Genomic DNA, 21,228 nt, shown 5'->3' on the forward strand with positions numbered 1-21,228 from the left:
AGTAAAACCAGCACCACAGATGAATGATGTGTAAGACAGCCCAGACTCACGGGGTCAGCCAAGGTCATTGGCATGTCCAGGCAGTAAGGGACACTTGTATTGGGCTAAAAGCGTGGAGGGAGAAATCTATTTTCATTCACTACTCCAGTTATCTTTTAAAACAAGCACAGCCCCTTATTAAAAATATGAGTATTGAATTGTGTTGCCAGAAGCAGATTAATCGCAGCTTCCAGGAAAAAACTCTGAGCTGATTTCACACAGGCTTTATTCCCCCTTGAATTAAGTTCCTTATGTTACACCAACTCATTTGAATTTTTTGAATTGGTTTTGCATAGTATCATTTACTGATGTACTATCTTTAATTACATAACACACATACACTCTCCAACTGCATTATTAATGAAAGCCTTTTTAATTAAATGGCTCTCAGCATAATATTCAGTCATTAATTTCACATGCTCAGGGTGTGGAGAGATTCTATTCTGATGGTCTTGGGAAACTCTGTACTTTAGAAGAGGGATACTTGCAAAGTGATAGTTTTAGAGAGAAGTTGAAATCATTATGAGCACTGAATTACCCTCTCAGCAGCTGGTGCCGCAGTTCTGCTCTACTGGGTATTATCTGTTCTTCAGCTCAAGTGCTCCTTTAGCTCTGCCACGCTTCACCACTGGTAATTTGAAAATGCCTCTCACTGGATTCACATGTATTCCAGGATGAATAATACCAGTTATCTTTTAGGAACAATTTACACTTAGACAATGGCACTAAGGCTGCACCCTCTACAATAAGAAGCTCTGCATCATCCTCCCCAATTATGGTGACCCATCTGCCTTCACTCTTAACCTTTCAGTGCTCTGAGAAGTGACAAAAAGCATTCACACTCTTGGGACTGGGATATTTTTTTGCCCATCCACAGCACAGCACACATGGAACATCACGAGGCATTGCTGGGAGCATGCTTAATGCTCACCTGCTGCAAAGGTTGCCAATTACAGCCAAGAAGCACAAGAAAAGCATTACAACTTTTTTTTTCCCTCCAATCTAGCACAAATTTCCCCTTTCCTCACACAGAGATGGCAGGCAGACCTCTTCTCCAGTCCAGCTTGGGAAAGAAGACCCATCCAAGCAGTTCTGTACAAGCTTTTCCTTTCCATAAAGTCTGCAGAAAGAATTCATTTTCACCTCAGTTTATGCTATTTATTGATGAAAAAGAAATGTTCTAGGACAGCATTTTCCAGCAAGACTTTGGAAGTCTTGGAATTATTTTTTGTTCCTAGCAGAGCTCAAAGGGACTTGAGAGGAAGACTGCATATTATAGTACCTGTTTGACCTGGGAGTTTTGTGCTAAGTTTGCCCATCCTCCCCAAAGGCAACTCCACATAAGACTGTATTTGGGTAGGGCAGTTCCTGGGACTTGCCATGTAATTAGTTTCCAGTCTAAATAGTCCTGGACTTTTGTTTTTGAGTATCACAGTCCTTCCAAAAAATGGTCTCTAATTTCCTAGGCTTAAAAGCCTTTTCCTCAGTGCTGATGTACCTGAGGGGAGCAGCTCTTGTCCATCCCATTCTCCCAAAAGCACAACATCCAGGAGTACATCCCCCTTACCAGTCTCCCTGTGCTTCAGCTCAGTCTCCTGTCAGGCTCATACTCTGGGCTCCTCTCTCTGCTGTGCTGCTCTACAGCCCTGCCCTCTCTGAGCTCAAGGCTGGCCCTTCCAGTTCCTTCGAGAGAAACAGGGGTGAACACAATAATCTTTACTTAATAAAGACCTACTCCATCAAAAAGATACTATACATGGACCTCCAATGCATTTACAGTGGATTTTTGAAAAGAGAAATAACTAATATTTTTATATGACAAGACTAATGATAATATATGCCCTCGTTCCCAGCACTTCATGTCTACATAAAACATTGTGCCATAATGAAGATAATTGAGAGTATGACTTCCATCAATATTTAATTAGCATTTCGTGCTAACTCATTATTTCAGTACGATTAATTTGACATCTTGCTGTGTGGCCTGCACAGATTTCCTTCTAGAGCATTGTTTTCTTGGTGGAACATAAGTACATAAGACACACGCACCTTCCCCAGGGCTTCTAAGGGATATGAAATATGGAGAATATGAGTGACATTTTAATCTACTGCAGGATACAAAAGCATATTAAAGCTCAAAATATGCAATGTATTTGGCTAATGCATTTTTGTAATAAGGGAAATACACTAAACTAACATTTTCAGAAAACAAATTGCACCATCATCATGCCAGCCTTTGTCTTTTCCTCCCCAAATCCTCTGGTTTATATATCCAGTGAGAAGGCAACAAACTAAAGTTCCCACATATTAAGTGCTCCATTGGATCCCGAGTGTGCTGCATGTGGGGATTTGCTGAACCACCCTGAGTCAAAGAGTCCTTTCCAAAAGCAGAAAGCAGTTAACACCTAATGCAGAATTTTCCAAAGACAAGGAACTAGAGTCCTAGTAAAAGTACAACAGTACTTTAAAAACTGTGGTGACACATTGAGAATTGTCATTTATTGGAATTTTCACCAGTTTTAGGTATCCCAAGAGTACCCCATCTCCAAAATTTGAGATTGCTCAAATCATTACTTTCCTACACTTGAATGAACTTTTCAACAATGCTTTAGTGAGTGTTGCACATTAAGTACAGCTTCCAGCAACTCTAAGAATCAAGTTTTAAGATCTGCTTTAAGAGCTGCTTTCCTTCACTCTGCACATACTCACATTTTTTATTAAACAGTCCCCTCATGCTGATTGAATTTTAGAATTTTCTTCTACATTTTCAAACATGTATTACTTGCAATTTTCAAGGGAAAATGGTTATTTAAAATTCTGAAGTGAAGGCAAACCTAATGAACAGATTCTATAACTGTTAATTTTGAAAACTAACAGGACAATAATATTAATACCTAGCATGGTAATTAGCAATGTATTTAGGAAGCAATTCTTTACTGTGAGGGTGGGCAGGCCCTGCCACACGTCGCCCAGAGAAGTTGTGGCTGCCCCATCCCTGGAAGTGTCCAAGGCCAAGTTTGGACAGGGCATGGAGCAACCTGGGCTGGTGGAAGGTGTCCCTGTCCATGGCAGGGGGTTTGAATGAGATGATCTTGGAGTTCGCCTCCAACTCAAGCCAGTCTGTGATATTTAAAGAACAAGTAATCGCTCTATAATATTGAAAAGGGTTTCTCAGGTAGCTTGTCATGCATTTTTGACATGCAAGCTCCTCCACGTGCTTTTGTTCCAATCCTTTACTGGGATGTAGAAGGACAACCACCATGTCAGCACACAGCTCTGGGCAAGGAGCAAAGAAATATCCTGAACTCTCCAAATTCTTTCTGTATAACTTCCTAAGAACAGTTACAGTAGCTCTGCCAGACACCCACTCAGGAACAGGCTACTGAGCATGGCACTTACAGCAGAGCCAGATTCTATTTCTTACTGTCATTCTCCTCACTTACTCCCAGCAGCTGTGACCCACGAGAAGGGGAGAAAAAAATTCTCCAAGGTGCAAATGGGAAAGAATACTTGGCCTGCCACGTGGGTCCTTCCAGCTCAAATTCACTGGAAATAAAAGCACTTATCACCCTCTGCTTATCAATTACATGATGAATCATGGAGTATTTGACAATGACACAAAAGAAAAAAAAAATCGCAAGCAAACTGCAATTGCCCCATTCTTCTTTTGGCTGCACAACTGCTCATTCCTACTGCCCGGCAGGAGAGCACTGCTGTGGACAACACAAAATCCTCCTTCACTTCACCCTCAACTTCACTATTGAAGCCAAACTTTCTGAACAAACAGCTTTTGACAAGCACATACAGGGCTGTTTGCTGTTCAGCAGGAGAGCAGGGGTGCCTCAGCTCCACCCAGCCAGCCACACCCTTTGCTTTCCTCCAAGGCAGCTCCTCTGGGGGAATGGCATTTCCCTTACAGATCCTTAAACCCTGTGCATCTGCAGGACCAGAAGCAAATTCTGACAAAGTTTAGCCCTATAAGAAGCAAGTGAAGATTACAAACTATGCCAGCAGTGTTGACGGCTGTGTGATGGTGGATTCCCCATCCCTGGAGGTTTTTAAATTGAGATTGGCCGTGGCACTGAGTGCCATGATCTGGTAAAGGGACTGGAGTTGGACCAAGGGTTGGACTTGATGGTCTCGGAGGTATTTTCCAACCCAACTCATTCTATGATTCTATGATAAGAATCTCTACATACAGGTAAATAAGTTTATTTTTATTACTGATGCTGTTCCCCTGGCACTGATCATTGCTGAGCCATCCCTGGGCTTTGTGCTCCTCTTTAAAGCAAGAAAAAAAACCCCAAACATTCATGCCAGGAAAAACTTTTCATCTTTGTAATTCATGCTAAAACACAAACTAGGATTATTGTTAAAGACAGTCTCAGTGCAACACCACCTTTCTCTGCATACTTTATCCAGAGGAATCAGGAACAAAAGTTTAGTTTGCTCTCTGCAAACAAGCAACGAGGGAAGATTATGGACTCACTGACAGCACGGACTTAGAGTAAATACAGTGACTGTTCACAGTATGACTATGACCAAGAGTGTAGATATGGTTATTTATTACACAAAATGTCCCAGTAAACACTGCATATTTAACTATACAAGTGGCAAGAAAATTATAACGAAGTATTTAATGATTAAAAAAGTAGCTGAAATTGCAAGCACTCCATGTCTTCGATAAAGTATGTCGAAAGAAGAAGCCTTTGCAGAGCTACCTAAAGAGATGCTAATTTCAGACATACAGACCCTGACACTCTTGCAGGCTCCCAACCATGTTATCCTAACAGGCATCTGAAAGATGTGTCCTCCCTAATGTGAGCAGGAGAGCTGCAGGGCCACAGCAGCCCCAGGAATAGCCCAAAGATAGTTTTCTGTATTAGTGGCATTAGAGCACCTCTCTTGCACAAATTCCGTTCCAGCCAATTTATCCTGTCAAATATTAAGTTCTATTTCTCCAAGTTGAATCTTTATTTCCTGCCCAGGTAATATGAAAGTTTTACTCCACTGCCTTTTTTCTACTACTGAAAAAATACTTCTGTTTGATCTCAGTTCTTTCCTCTGGTTGAGCATTTGTATCAGATGGCAATTAATTTGTATCAGATGACCAATTAAGCAGAAGCCAAAATTGCTGGGATTTTTTGGGGTTGCTTTTTTTCTTTTTTTTTTTTTTTTTTAAGAATCAAACATCAGACACCTGCAGAGCAGCATGAAAAGCTTGAGCCCCTATGCAGACAAAAACCAATGGCTTTCAAAACTTCATGCTCTACTGACTTTAAACACAAAATTCAGATGATGACATATTTGGATAAATCCATCCATGTGTGCATGTCAGGAGTAGACCAAAACTGAATGACAACATAAAGGAGGTATATAGAAACTCTAAAAGCAAAATAAAATAAACAAACCAAAACCAGCCTTTGAAGAACAGCTGCCCTCCAGGATTTCCCCAGTTTGCCAAACTGCAGATGTAGGTGTTTTCCAAAGCTGCTGCAGACTCATGGATGAGCTGAGCTCCTGACAGTAACTTTGCAACCCTACGTTCCCTACTTATCCACTAGAGAGCAGCTGGGAAAACATCTTTACAGGAAAGATCGAAGACCTGGGTTATGCCCAAATTATTTATGTGGAAAGAGTGTATTAAACTCCCTAATGCATCCACCATATTCTCCCTGTTCAATTGGAAGTACAAAACTGAAAAACATCAGTACCCCAAAGAAATAAGACAAACGTGCCTCACCCACATACACAAATCTGTATTTTTTTTGGAAACACTGGAGATTGAATATGCAAATTATAAGAATGTATTAATTATCATTAATCATTCCTTCACAAAGACTAGAACTAATTGGAGAAATAATTTGAGAAAATTGAAGTACATGACAGAAAGCATTAAGATTCATTAAGTTTCAATTCTCTGGTCTGTCAGCTTGTCAAAAGTAGATGCCTGCTATTCCAGCAGTACTGGTAAAATACTGTGTATTTTCCTAATCTAGTGCCCAATTTAACCCTTTTTACAGCTTGTTCTGAGATGAACTATATCTGACACCACATATTTTTTGGTAAAAGGCACTGTCACAAGGAAATTTGCATCTCTATTTCTTTAAATCAGGAAAATGGTACTTGATGAAATTTCATTATAAAGCATTTGAAGGTCCACGAGGTATTTTGTATTTATTTATATTATTTGATGGATGCCAGCACACATTTAAAGCAGATAAGGCACTTGAAGGATTCAAAAGGATACCCACACTACTCCATAGCTACACCTGCAATTCACCTTCACCAGAAAAGCCAATAAATATGCAAAAATCTACTTTATGTCCCTCTATTTGTTGCCCTGGGCTAACCCTCCCCAGGTAAGTTGTGTGGGTATAGACTCTTTTGATCCAGCACAATAAATTCAAGTCCTGCTGTTAGGGAGGAATGAAGGTTTGGTGGCATAAGAACTCCCTCATGTGTTTGTCTGACAGGAACAGCCCATTTGCAAGATGTGACAGGGAGAAGATGCACAATTTAATGGACTTGTTTTCTCCTCTCTATTTAAAAACATACGGTGGGGGCTTCACAGAGAACACCACAGCTCTTGATCTGGGAATGGAGCAACTACCCCAGCAAGAAGGTAAATATTTTAGTTGCACACTTCAGTAGCAAGTAGGTGGTTTGTTTTAAAATTTCAAGACTCAATAAACACAGTTGGGTTAGAAAATTGTGTACATAATACATAAAATTAATTTCAAAGTTTGCAGAAAGTCACCAACTTAAAAATGGAAAATTTAAAATAGTTTACATAGCAATTACTGTTAAAATAGGTCAGGCTGCAGTTAAAGCTTCTACGCTTTAAGATGTCACACGATTAGAATTTTTTTGCATATGCTTCCAAATTTACCTTTTTTAACTGAAATGGCTCAGTCAACTATGCAGTGAGAAACGTGGGAAGTCAAAAACTGTAACTGCTTAAAATGCAGCCCCAGTTGCCTCCACCCTGATCAGCAGTGCAACATGGTGCAATTTATTTTCTACATGACTATCACTGCCAACGCATGAAACATGCATAAGTTTGGCAAAGCAGAGACTTCCACTCATTATATACAAACCCTTGATTGAAATACAGTCCCTGCACAAAAATATTGTTATGCTCCAAACCCTGCTAAGAATGCAAGACAAAAATGTCGGTGTCAGGCAACGTTTTCAAAGTCCAATCTGCTCCCTGCTTGACAGGATGATAATCACCTCCAGCTCTAAGGCTCCTGCAAAATACTTCAACTGAGAACTCAAACCACTCTTGGTTGTTTCTCTGTAAGCCAAGGCCAAGCAAACTCTGCAAAGTTATTTTTCCCTCATGAGTCTTGAATCACAAGCTTGTTCCTGTTACTTATACTTGACTCACAAGAAACCCATTTTTGCACTTAGTATCAACTTCACATAGTGTTTAAAATATAACTTATTTGACACCCCCTGGAATGCCATTCCAAAGCACTCATGAATTCTCACAGCTGAGCCTGGGTTGGTTTTTTTTTTTGCCTAGATGCAGTGTTTGTAAGGGAAAAAGCAAATTCTTTGCATCATACATCTGAAATGCTTCATTCCACTCCTGCACTTGTATTTTTTTCAGTTTTCTCTGAGTACAAAGGAGGACTCTTCAGAATTGACAACAAAACCCAAATTCCTCTAGTGGAAAATTCCCAAGAAGTTTGCAGAAACTGTGCAAAACTCCTCTAATCTTAAATGGCAATTAACAACATTTCCTCCATTCCCACACTATCTCAATGTTAAGTGCAGTTATTTGTGTATAAGGGAAGCAGTTTGATCATTAACCCAGTTTACTCAATAAATGTGGGAAGTAAAATTTGTAATGGAATGGGTAATACTCTAAATTAAATAGTAACAAAATTATTTTAAAACATAGAAAACCAGTAATGCTGTGAAGTTTGTAGAAGTGGCACAAAGACACACTTTAATCAACATTCCTCACCTGCTGCACTCTGAAATAACTGCTCTTCTGGTGGCACTAACAGGGACTGGTTAAGCTGGCACTTCTCTGTAGGACATCAAACTGTCCCTTCAGTGTATGGCAGGATGGGCAATTCTGTATGGCAAGAGATGGTTTTTACTCCAACAGCACATCTTACCAATTGAGATTTGTTATTTCAGCTTTCCCTTTTTAACAAAAGAGAAGGACACACACTAGACTGGATTGACACTGTAAAATACTTAGAAGCATTCATCTAAAAAGAGAAAATCTTTCTTTACATGCCCCGTTTCCACACAAATTACTATTAAAATTCCTTTTAGAATGAAAAAAGGTGCTACAATCAATGCTCATTGAATCCATTTTACTGAGTAACAAAGCAAACTTTTGTATGATGGCAAGATAAACATCTTGGAAAAAAATTACTTCAGAAAGACTCAGGATAAAAATACAGACTCCTAAAAAAAGAAATAATGAAGTTTAATATTCTTTTACCTAACAGATGAAGCTCATATCAAAAAGCTGGACTTACACAAATAATCCTTATTATCACTGACAGTGGTAGCAGTCCTGTTTATCTCGCAGGTTACTGGAACTGCCTGTGAAGGTGTGAGCTGTGCCATTGTTGAATCTGGAGAATTTCGCATGTACCTACACACAAAACTTTTAATAAAATAACTTACCTTGACATCATTGTTTTCTGGAGGGTCCAAAGTCCAACACACGGAACACAACTCTCAATACCAACAGTCCTACATAACATTGCAAAATATTTATAGCCATGTTAAACCCCATGAACTCCCCACAGAGATTATTCTTACATATCACCTCTCCTGTAACAAATGCAAACAGCATTCCTGTTGGATGTGGTCATTATAAGCCTATACTCTTTGACAGGACAAAAGTTGACAGTTTTTGATGGCAGGTGGAAGGACAAAGCAAATCTCTTAAAACCCACAAAGCCCATCTTCATTAGCACAGCATTAACCCTTCTTCCCACAGAGCACCAGCCCTGACAGAGTCTGTGTAAAGGCAGTCGCTTCTCAGGTAGACAAGTTAAGCTGTTCAGAGCTCTTAAGATATTTAAAAGTGTCAAAATGGAAAAATAACAAGTTAGTGGAGATCAGAGCAAGGGTGATCCTCCCTGAAAGAGGTTTCCAAAAGCACAGCAGTGCATTTTACACTAGACTGACAGTGCTGGTAAAATACCTTTCTCTCAAAGCAAAGGGAGCCATTTGGAACAAATACAGGAAAAAACCCAACAAATACAAGTCAGACAGACACATTCTGTATAAGTAACAACTTTATTGTAACTTGATGTGCTGAAACGCAAAAATATTTTCAGCAACAAGGTACAAAAAGTATTTCACCATTAACATCAGCTGATAAAAAAAGGCTGGATGGTTTGATACAACTGTTTACATATCTGAATTCTCTTAATCATTTCCACCCCAAAACAGGTCTAAGTCATTTCACTGGTTTAATTTCTAAAATAGGACTCATTGATCTTAAGCCTTCAAAAACCATGTTACAAATACAGTGAAGTTCCTTGCAAAACACTTGAAATAGTGAATTCCCTTTACAAACATAGTCCATTTACTGTAAGCAGAAGCCAAGTTATGAGACTAAGTGTCTTGCTAGCTAAGAAGCCAAGCTCTGCACTAAATGCACTACCAACACTAGACAAGGAGGACAGGTAACATTCCATCTGTCAATTATTTAAAAAAAAAAGAAACAACAAAAAAATCAATTAGGCTTAGGAATTTTAACCAACTGTAAAAATTCAACAAAACTCAACAATATTTCTGGTAGCAATACCTCACATTTTCAATTCACTGTCTTCCATGAAACACAGTTTCAAATACTGGACACCATTTTATTCTCCCAAGGGAGAAAACTTGCTGCAAGGATTTAAAAGGAACGTCATCTCCATGTAGGTCTTCTACTGATCTTCTGCGCAAAGGTGAATTTTATACTAAATACTCAATGTTTAGAAAAACATCAGAACTAGAGTAACTTTGTGTCCATGATTATCACGTTGACATACACTTATCTTGTAACAGCAAATATTATCACAATTTCACAAAAATATACCATTACTCCACTTGTATCCGTAATATTTATTCCACTTGTTTGTGTAGTTTCTACCTCAGTGAAGCTGAATTTACAAAGAATCAACATGCAACAGAGGTCAAATGGGTAACTTGTAACTTTTCCATCTCAATTGCGTACCAAATGGCATTCTCCTTCACCTTTAAAAATACCTTTACAAAGACCTTGTATCCTGTTAAACCTTCCCTTCATTGCAACAGTTTCCTAAAAAGGCACAATGTGTTCATTCTTCTGCATGCAGTAAATGGACTAGGAAATAAGGATTATTTATTGAAGCAACTTCCACCCAAAGCATCTCCTTAGGAGAGGCTCAAATGGAAAACAAAAAATATATATATAATACATAATAGCATTTTAACAGCAAATTGAGTCCTTGTTTTTAGAAAGTCATCCTTGACAAAAAAACACCACAGTCATACACACACACACACACACACACACAGGACACATGCAGGGTTCTCCCCAGAAAAGTATGGAAGTGGTGGTTCACATCTGAGAGAGTAGTGTTGGCAAGCCAAAACATGGCACCTTCATATGTCATAGTCCTAATCTGGATAGAAAACTAACAAAGAAAAAAAATATTTCAGCCTGAAAAAGCCCTGTCCCCTTTGATTTAGATTTTTTTGATCTGCTGCACTTCGAATTGACAACTGAGGCTTTGAGGGGCAAGTTTTTGAGATGTGGGGAAGGAAACCAAGCTACTGAATCCAAAGGAGAAGGTTGTAATTACCAGGTGTCCCATTCCAGTGAGAACACTGCATGTAGGTAATTGAAGAGGTGAATAATTAGTGCACTCACTTAAGAATACAGCAACTGTTTCACGTTTTTCTTAAGAGCTGACGAAACTTGAAAACATACATAATAAATAAAGTCAAATCTAAACAGATCAATCCTCATGGGGCTTTTCCTGGTAGTGTAACATATGGTTCACACTGCCTGACTGGAGAAAGGGGACACTCCACAATGTAGATGATATCACAGCACAGTGTCTGACATTTTTGGTACAAAGTGTGCTATTAAGCTTCTTTAAAAAAATTCACAGAAATCCTTAAGCTTTCCTTCTGATTACTGTATGTTGTTCCTTTAGAACAGGCTGACCTGGGCAATCATTACAGCATTAAATATTCAAGTCACTTTGTATGTGAGAGCTGCAAGTTTGACAGTGATCAGCACAAGGATCTGTACTCCCAACACATTACACAGTGCAGCAAAACATCACGATTTCGGAATAATTACCTTTACTCTCTTATTGTGGGGAATACTAATTAGACCTTATTTCAGATAAATATTTTTAAATTGGTATTAAGGACAAATCTCTGTAAATATATAATTTGATGCCTTATTTATTATTAAAGTTCCTGATTTTACACTTTTAACCCCCGTAAAGATTTATTCAGAAGGGAAGAAGAAAATTCACATTTAGAGGTTTTAGTCTTTAAAATTGGACTGGGCATTTTTTCCGATTTACCTCTGCTAGTGGTTTACAAGAAGCTAAAGTATAAAACTATATATTCTTTTCTCCAAAAATTTTGTTCAGAGCAATTCAGACGAATCTCACTGAAATGAGGATAGATTTCAAGACAGAAAACAATCCAAAATTCTTCCTCTTTCCTCCCTGCCAAACATTTTTTAAGAGGCCAACTCAAATCCTTATGCAAATATGTTTATAAATTAGGTGAGCTCTCCTCCCATTCCCCACTGCTAAATCCAAGTCTTCCCCAAAAAAGAAATACAGCATATTATCACTATTACAGTAAACTCAATGCAGTAACTTAGGGAACATTTAGAGTGTGCACTACTGCAGACTTTTCCTCCCAATTGTAAACAAAGCTATCAAACACTGAGGATGTTGATATTAAAGCTAAGGTTCATATAATAAAGAACTGGCCCGTGACAAGCAGTTTACAAATGTTTCATCCTTTTCACATTATGCAGAATTTCAATACCATCCACAATGCTAGTACAAGAACTGAAATGCAAGACTGAGCAAGTCTCTGCTTGCAAATACCATCTGACATTTCAGGGAAATACTCCTCGATGTGTACACAGCCTGCTCAGGTGTTAATGGAAGCTGTGCACATAAGTCAAGATGGGAAAAAATCCCTTCAAAGGTTTTACCATTCACATGCCTTTTTCAAATAAGTGAAAATATTCTGTTACTTAAATATGACAGCTTGCAATAGCCACCTTCAATTCAGTCTTAAAAAGACATGCCTTTCTTTTCTAACAAAACTAAATCCCATGTGGCTGTGGGCATCTTAAAATGTATCTAAAAAGTTAAGCCACAATTACCTGTACCTCATTAATTCATCAAAAGCAAAATATATATGTACCACACAACATACAAAAGTTACACATTAAAAGTGCATATTCAGAATCCATTTGGCCCATTTCCTCAATTTACATTTGGTCATTCTATGCATCCTTTACGTTTCTATGTAGCCATACACGTGGGATATACTTTTTCCATATACAACACTATTCCTTTTCACATTGAACTCTTCACCTCTCGATCAGTTCTGCATTAAATGTAAACTAATGATGGACCATAAAGAAACACAAGCAAGAGGTTTATTCTGTGTTTCTTTTCACCGCTTGGACAGCTTTGACACACACACAATAAGCATTACAAACTGCAATGAAAATACACTTTTGGGCCAAACCATTGCATATTTGCCCCCACAATGAAAAATAAATTATGTTCAAAGCAGTATATTGCCATAAATAGCCTGTAGGCATCTGCTGAAGGTAAACAGGCTCTCCCTATTTTTAGCACTTGTCTAGGGTACCTCTGTGCCTCTGGTTCAAGTGCTTTTAATGAGAGGCCAGTCAAAACCTTCCAGTTAGCACAGGACCAAACTATAATCTTTTCTTTTTCTTCTGAAAATAATGGAAGATCCCTTTCAAAAATTAATCTTCAGTTTTCAGCTTTACTGCATTATGGAGCTAGTGCAATCCTGCAGAGCCTAGTCAAAAAGACAAGGCACATTAAAAAATAATAATAAAAAAATCAAGATACATTAGACTATATGGACTAGAGAGTCATTGAAGATAATTTAAGGCCTTTCAGTGAATTAGAGTAATCAGTCTAATTTAAAGCTGAGGATTAAACCATAAATTATCCATCTGAAAAGCAAACAATAGGCTTTTTCAGCTTCTGTTCTGTGGACAAGGATAACAAAAACTCTTTTTATGGTTTGTGAAAACACCTCTGGACATGGAGGAGTAGAGTCAGTCCAATTTTTCTAAAGTTCATGGAAGATTTCAGGACTGTTTTAGCCGTTTGCGTGGAATGCCAAACTGTGGACACTGCGCAGACGCCAGAGCGCGAAAGGCCTCTGCTACTAAGTGAGGGTGGGAGTGGATCATGGCCTTCCAGCCTGGTGTCTCCATTATGTCTGCTGCTTGGCTGCAAACAGAAGCATTGAGAACAGTCACACAATTTTACAAACCAAATGCACAATGGAGAGGAGCAAGCAAGGCAGGACTATGGCAGAAGAGCCATTGTAAAACGACAGACAATGAATGCCAGGAAGGATGCCAATGGAAAGAAGGAGCAAACTGCAGTATGGGTATATCAATATAATCACATGTAGGACATAAAATACTTATTCTACTCTACCCAGTACGAGCTGGACCTTAGCTAGAGAACTATATCCAATACTGGGGACCATGTTAGGATAACCACCATGAAATTGCTCAGGAAAAACAATAAAATAGAGGAAAATCAGAGGAAAATGAGGTCCAGAGCAGAGACAAGAAGCAAGGCAAGACATGATAATCTCATTACATAAAAGGGCATGCTCATTTTGAGGAGAGAGAAGGATGACAAAATGAATCAGATGAAACTGCAGTAAAAATGAAGTAGTACATCTACTTGAAAGAGCCATGAAGACAGATTAGCTGGCTGGCTACAGAACCCTTCCCTGGGAGCCTGAGCAGTCTCAGTACCAGTGGAGCACATTCAGAACATTCACTCTCTTTTCCAGTGCAGATGATGGACTACATTCAAAATGGCTTTCAATGGCCACTGTTGATTTTTAACTCACATAGAAACAATAACAGATTTCAGCAAGTATCACAATGGCATCCAGGAGATTAAAAACTATGTATTTCCCCTGTGTATATATCTAGGTTTTGGTGATATAGAACCAAAACAAAAATTCACTCTGCACATGAAGAATATTACACTGATTGGGATGAATGCCACACCAACACAGGATAAACTTGTAATTTAGAACTAACACCTTCTGCATCAATCCCAAGTTTCTGTTGCTCTGCATTTTCAAAAGCCTTTCATGAGCACCCTCATATTGTTTCAGGAACATTATCAAGCATAAAGTTAGCAGCTGACCTCTACAACTTATGATCTCTAAACCACCTTTGGCAGATTTCTAATGCAAGCCTTTAATCTTCAGCTGCAAGTCAGTAAAGGTAAGTGCTTTGAGAAACAATACCAAAGTTCAGACTCCCTGGTGCCCAGAGTCACTAAATTACGCCAGGCTCTCTCACATTATTTCCCTGATTTACTGTAGATGCTTTAGCTGAAGCAAAGATGGCCAGCATGTTAACTAGCAATTACTCAAGACTGAATTCAGGTCAAGAACTTCCAAATCACTTGAGAAGGATACATCAACTAGTTTACATAGTTAAGATTCTGACTTATCTTTATTACTGGTATTTTACTATTTACTTTGTATGAGACCCTTCTTTTCCACATCATGCTCAATCATTAGGCCTGGGGAAGTCTTTTTTATTTAAAGGAGAAACACTCTAATTTAAACTAAGTGGTATAACACAGCCTTTAACTTCTCCAGATATTCTGACAGTAAGAAATAAATGCTCTACTGCCCTTTTACTGTCTGAGCCTACCACTGGCTAGTCTGCCTTTTACGCCATGACTCACCTCAGCTGCTGCTGCAAATCCATCCTACAGTCTGAGCCACAGTCTCAACCTATTTCCAGTGCAGGCAGGAGCACTCAGAGTCAGCCAGATGCAAAGGACCTGCCTGACTAGTTGTGTGGCCTCCAGAGTACCAGTGCTGGCATGTGGGAAGGTGCACAAACATGTCCCTGAAGGCAAAAAGAGCAAGTGCCCTCCTGTCTTTGGAAATACTGCAGGCTCAGGCAACACTGCAGGCTCACCTAGCCCAGCCAAGTCTTGAAACCACACTGGGGTTATCACTCCTCCAGGCACAAACCTGGTAAGTCAGGAGAATACCTTCTTTCTAAAGACTGCTGCCACCATCTCACAGCACCATGTCCCTAGGAATGGGAATAAAACCCAGCTATTGTTAGGATCTCACACTGGAGGGCAGTTAACATTCCCTATCATTTAAAGGGGAAGTCACAATCATAACTGGGGTAGCATCTGCTGAATCCTACTTTACTTACAGTCAGTGACAGGCCTCAGTAGTGTGGAAATGAAGCAACAGTTCTTAAGATCTGCAGTCTATTTAGCAGTGTTTGTACAGAACATCGTGGGACAGGGAAACTTACTTGCTATTCCAGTTTTTCCCATCTTTACACCCAAGTTGTCTAAGAACACTGCACCTGTAAGAGAGAATCGTGCCAATATTGAAAAGGTACACAAAACACAAAACCAGATGTATTTAGAGTCCCACAAATACTACTTGCCTGTTAATAAAGTCTATTGCTTGTGCTTTTAACTGTTCAGCGCTGTGCAAATCTGCGAGGATAAGAATGTCGGCGACATTTTCTACCGAGAGGTTACTGCAGAGTGCCTCCTCACACATCACCTTCAGCCTTTCCAGTGCATACTGCAGAGAGAGAAAAGCTACACTCATCATGCCTCTAACTCATTCCTTCTGCCCTCATCTCAGCAGTTCCAGTCATGAAAATGCTTGGTGCCTCCCAAGCTTAACATCAATCCGCTTCCAAACAGGTATTTCAAAGAGCAATATGCTGCACTGAAGAGTCCTCAAATGTACAGCAAGCATTAGGCTTCAGCAAGTGATCAAACACTTCACTGACAGAACTTTTATTAAATCAACAAAAATAACTCGTTCAGAAGTTTTTGACTCCCTTCAGTTTGGTAAGGGAGGAAGAGCAAGGGACACCAAAATCAGCCCTAGTTATGTTCACATCTCAAAGACCGGGGGCAAGAAACTATAAAATGGTGAGTTTTGCCAAAGTGTCCAAGGGAAAATTTATTAGCCTGTTTAAAACTAGACTGTTTCAAGTTTAGTCCCAACCCATCTCTGAATTTCTTCATTTCCATCATACCTTTGGCACAGAAATTTGATGTAAAACAAATGCATTTCCATATAATATTTTGCATGAATAAACTGTGCTGCTTTTTGAAGCATGACACAGTCTGAACAAGTTTCATTTTTATTTTCTGATATGGCAAACAATCCTACAACTGTACCTTATAACAGTCTCTACATTTATCAATTATTCCTTAAATAAAGGCCATCATTCCTAAAATAACCTTCACTGCTGAGCTGCTACAAGTGTTTTTATCTCAAAAATCACAGTAGAAAAAATATTTCACAGAGCAACAATTTAAAGTGTAGACAAGATCCCAATAGAGAAGAGATAAAAGATCAGAACTATTATGTTTGTAGGGAAGAAAAAGATGAAAGTTCTATAGTGGAAGTACTTTAGGGAGCACAGTTAATTATGGGATTTGTAGAGATCTTCTTGAAGAACACAAATATTTAGGACACATTTTATTCAAGACCATTTTTCCAAATCATATTAATGGTCTCCAGTTTCAAAAAAAATGCAATAGCAAAAAAATATCTGAAACACTTCTGTTCAAGAAAGATTTATCAGCATTCCAATGCTTAAAAAAAATCTACTCTTTCCCATTGCTCTCCAATTTTGATGATGTTTCTCATATTTGAAAAATCAAAATACGTATCAATCTGAAAATGAGTTTGTTTTTTTTTTAGTAAGAATATTCCACAAGCAAACACAAGGTTTGAGAGCTTCAGAGTCTGTTACTTACTTTGTCTGCAGCTGCCAACAAATTGTCGGCCATTTTTTCAAGGTTTGGTGCTTTTCCTGTGTAAATGAACCTCATCATTTCTTTAAAAACTTCAGGGTCTACATCATTTATTTCTACACGATTCTGGTAAAGAAAAATCAATAGAAGTCCTGTAAATTTAGCTACAAATTTTAAGTGAATATCCATTATCATCTGCATGCACACTACATGTTTTCATTGCCATCCACCATAAAAAATACTTACAAATTTAAGTAAACATTCAACAATGTTAAGCAGAAAGTAATCAAAAAAGCTCTTAAAAGTCAGGTAGAAATCAGCTGGAAAAGCTGCAGCAATAAAAAGTAACTGCAACATTCTGTCTAGAAATGTGTAACTCTGGAGTCTATTGTACAGGTCACACATAAAAATCAAGACAGTTTCAGGAATATTTAAAAATGCTTCTAAGTTTCCAACCCACCAGCAATGTGTTTGGAATATCAGAAGTCAGAGCAGCAGACAGAACAAATTAAGCTATTTTTTGCTTGACTTACAACTATGTCAACACAACCTAAGACTTGTTCTCAGAGCCCAAAAAAGCAAACAAAGCAGCATTTGAACTGACATCATGTAGCTGAAGACCATCCTAATACAACAATAGTATTGCATGTTTGACCCAATCCTAGAATAGCTCTCCCTACAAGCAATTAATGGAATAGGAAATTATATCAGATGTAGAAACAAGCACCAGACTTTTGAATGAAGCACAAAAATCACGGGCCATCAGCACACGAGATGTCCTGCTCTGCTCTGGCTCCCTATCACACTATTCAAGAGTAGGGCTGTACTGGAGATTTTCTGCTAACATGAAGGCAAAGGCCTGGAAAGGCACATTACTGGAGCTGTAACATATCTGGGTTTCTTTCAGCCCAGAAACCACAATAAAATGCTCCAAATATTACAATTTCACCTGTAAAAGTTTCCAAACTGGGAAAGTGCAGGGAAGCAAAATGCCATGTCTGTGAAATTCAACTGTACTACAGCACCATGTTAATCTATTTCTTCACAGAGTGGCATCCTGCAGCCTTCAAGACCAAGTGATGATCATCTATTCCTATTTTTGATATTCTTCTTCATGGAAGACACAAACAACTCCTCACTGTGGGAGGTATCAAGTGCATAAAAGCAGAAGCAGCTCTCTGCTGATTAACCATCCATCCAAAACACTTACACAGGTCAAGTGCCTGCAGAAGCTGTGAATGAAAAGCAGTGCTTGCTTCTCTGCCTCAGGGTTTAATTCGAGCCGTAATTCACCCCTTGTTTCTTGGCTACCATAAAAAATGCTTTAATACACTGCAGCAGAACCTTAGTCAAGCCAGTCAGCTTATGTGGAGATATAAACTAAAACAAAAAGGGGCAGAGATTACCAGGTCAGTTACATCAGTAGTGAATCTTTTTTAAAAAAGTATTATTTAGGGCAGATACAAGTGCCTAGAAAAAAAAATCCTGCAGCACCTCTGGACTCTATGTACACAAACTCCCTCAGAACTCACCAGGAGAGCATCCAGGAGCACTCCCTCCTCCTCTCATGCACCATCATGCAGTTCTCATCTCCCTCAATCTGGAATGCCTCAAGTTTTCTGCCATCCCCTTTTTCATGAGGTGCAAGTATTTACAAGTAACATTCTCAGTAAAGCTTACCTTTTTGCTTTCCTCCATTTCATGTTCAAACATTGCATTAAAAACTGGAGATCGCGCTGTGTCAAGGAAAGGAAGTGTTAAATATCATCAGATTTTAAACTTTCAGCAATTTAAATTTCAAAATAATAGCAATACAAAAGTAGAAAGTACCTGCAAGGACAGATTTATGAGCTTTGAATTCTTGTCCTCCTACATAAAAACTGCAATCTGTAAATCTTGTGGTTTCCCAGAGATTCCCTAAATCTTCTGCTAGTCGACATTCAGGTACCTTCAAAGTGTTTGTATTAGACTGTCCTGATATATTTACTGAGTCTTGGACCACGCTTACCTAACAGAAAATCACAGCAAGACAACTCCTTCATAACTGAATGCCAATTAATAATAATAATAATAATAATAATAATAATAATAATAATAATAATAATAATAATAATAATAAAGTACCTATTGCTAGAATTTCAGTAATTCCAAAGCAAAGCAAAAAACAATGATGTTCCTGGCATTAGACCAGAACCATAAACCAAGGCTTTACAGTTGACTTTTAGGTAAAATAAAACAAGTAGGGCTTTACTTAGACTCTAATATTGTTTACTTATCCAACAAAACCAAAGAGCAAAATATCACATGCCACCCAACAGAAACAGCAAAGCAAGTAAGTCAAGGAGAGATAAATGGTTCTTGGGATACCAATGGGATAAAAAAAAGTTAACACTATTTCAGAGTTAAATTAACAGTTCAACACTCTTCACACATTTGAATAAAATATATACAAAATTTTATACAGATCATTAGGATGACAAGGCCACAGAAAAGAATAACCCACAGAACTTTATATATATTTAAATATATATTTTTATATTTATATCTCCATATATTAAGATATAAAGATTTTGATGACAATAAGTTGATACTTAACCTGCAATGTAATAATGCAAACTAAGTGCACGTAACAGCTCCTTCATTATTTCCTGAGGCAGGAATCACAAGATATTGTTTTCCAAACAAGATCAAAAGCCCTTATTTTCCAAATACAAGATGTAATAGGTAGTTTCAATAATGGGAATGCATGTTCACAGGATGTAATGTCTGTACAGAACTAGTTAAGAAAATGGTGAAATAGGTGCATTTGAAGTGAATATATTGCCATTATTCCCCATGTTTAAGTCTTTCATATAAGAAGTAAACAGATCAGTAGCACTCCTACTTGCTTTTTTCAGGGATCTTCACAAAATAGGTCCTTTTAATCAGTATGTTGGGAAAACTGAAGAGCTCAACAGGTTTTGCTTCTCTTGTCTGAGAGCACACACCTGAGAATAAAACCTTTGCAAAGAGCCATGCTACAAAACTTTGATCACTCCATCTCCCAAATACAAAAAATTAGGACTATGTTTTAAGAGAAAATGCTGGTACTGTCAGGATCGGGGCTTTGGTTGTTTCCAGAGGCACAACATCTGGAATAAATCTGTAAAAACAGCACAGCTAAGCTTCACAGAAAGTTGGAGCACTGCAAACCAAACTCCAAACCAGAGGAGGAGGATCCAATCATGACAGGCACTTGGGGATTTGAGTCATTGCCTAATTCCCTGTATCATCCCATTCCCCTTGTGAATATAAGAAATTCCTTTACATTCTTCCACCTTTTAAAGAGGAAATAAAAAGAAACCCAAAGCACTGCAAAATTTGCCTTTCACAGTAAGACTACATTTATAACATTGAAAAAAAAATTTATAGAGCTATTGTGTGCTCTATTTCAGTTTCCACACACACAGTGATTTTCAGGAGATATGCATACACACAAAGGAAGCTTTAGCTTAGTCAAGCTCATCTGCTGCTGCCAGAGATTTCTGCTTCTCCAGAGCCTTGACTCAAAGTTCATGATCCCAGTTGTGCACTCAGCAACCCCTTGGTAGCTACAGCCAGTGCCTACGAAGGTCATCTACACACTCTTGGTGTGCACTCAAACTGACTACTGACCTTCCACACTTCTATTTTAGAATGGTTTCTAATACATATTGAAAGTTTTGCAACACAACAATTACTATGGGTCATCCTTGTAAGATATAACCCCAGTAAAATTTTAATTCAAGGCTCCTCCATCTGAGTGGCCTGACATGCATTTCCTACTGATAGCAACAATTGTGTTCTAAATACAAAGGCTTGCAGGGCTCTGGTATCTCACTTGTCCAGATGACATACTTAAAATCAAGGGCATTCTCTTTTTTTTTTTCCAGTTTATTTAAATCAAACTGAAATTCAATCAAGTTAATCCCATATAACAATTGAAAACTCATCAACTTGAACAAGTCCTGTGTGTGAGGCATTATTGTGTTAACTACCATATAATTTTCTTGATTTTAATCCATGGTGCTCTAATAGTAAGGCTGATATAAGTGAATCCCTACATCACTCTCTCAGCCTAAGCCAGGTAAGAGATCTGTGGAAGCACTCA

The 21,228-nt window shown here is 38.4% G+C and overlaps 1 protein-coding gene across 2 annotated transcripts in view; it reads right to left on the reverse strand.

The window, feature by feature from the left end:
• Positions 1-9,299: 9,299 nt before the first annotated feature.
• SPOPL (speckle type BTB/POZ protein like) overlaps positions 9,300-21,228 on the reverse strand; it is a 35,447-nt gene continuing 23,518 nt past the window's right edge. For both annotated transcript variants that reach the window (XM_071562132.1, XM_071562133.1), the window contains exons 6-11: positions 18,930-19,107; positions 18,780-18,835; positions 17,103-17,225; positions 15,764-15,906; positions 15,626-15,679; positions 9,300-13,535 (exon numbers count right to left, since the gene is read on the reverse strand). In XM_071562132.1, coding sequence (XP_071418233.1) covers positions 13,391-13,535; positions 15,626-15,679; positions 15,764-15,906; positions 17,103-17,225; positions 18,780-18,835; positions 18,930-19,107 — 699 coding nt within the window. In that variant the 3' untranslated portion in view covers positions 9,300-13,390. The remainder of the gene's footprint in view (positions 13,536-15,625; positions 15,680-15,763; positions 15,907-17,102; positions 17,226-18,779; positions 18,836-18,929; positions 19,108-21,228) is intronic.

This window comes from Pithys albifrons, chromosome 8 (assembly GCF_047495875.1).
Source record: "Pithys albifrons albifrons isolate INPA30051 chromosome 8, PitAlb_v1, whole genome shotgun sequence".
Lineage (NCBI taxonomy): Eukaryota > Metazoa > Chordata > Aves > Passeriformes > Thamnophilidae > Pithys > Pithys albifrons.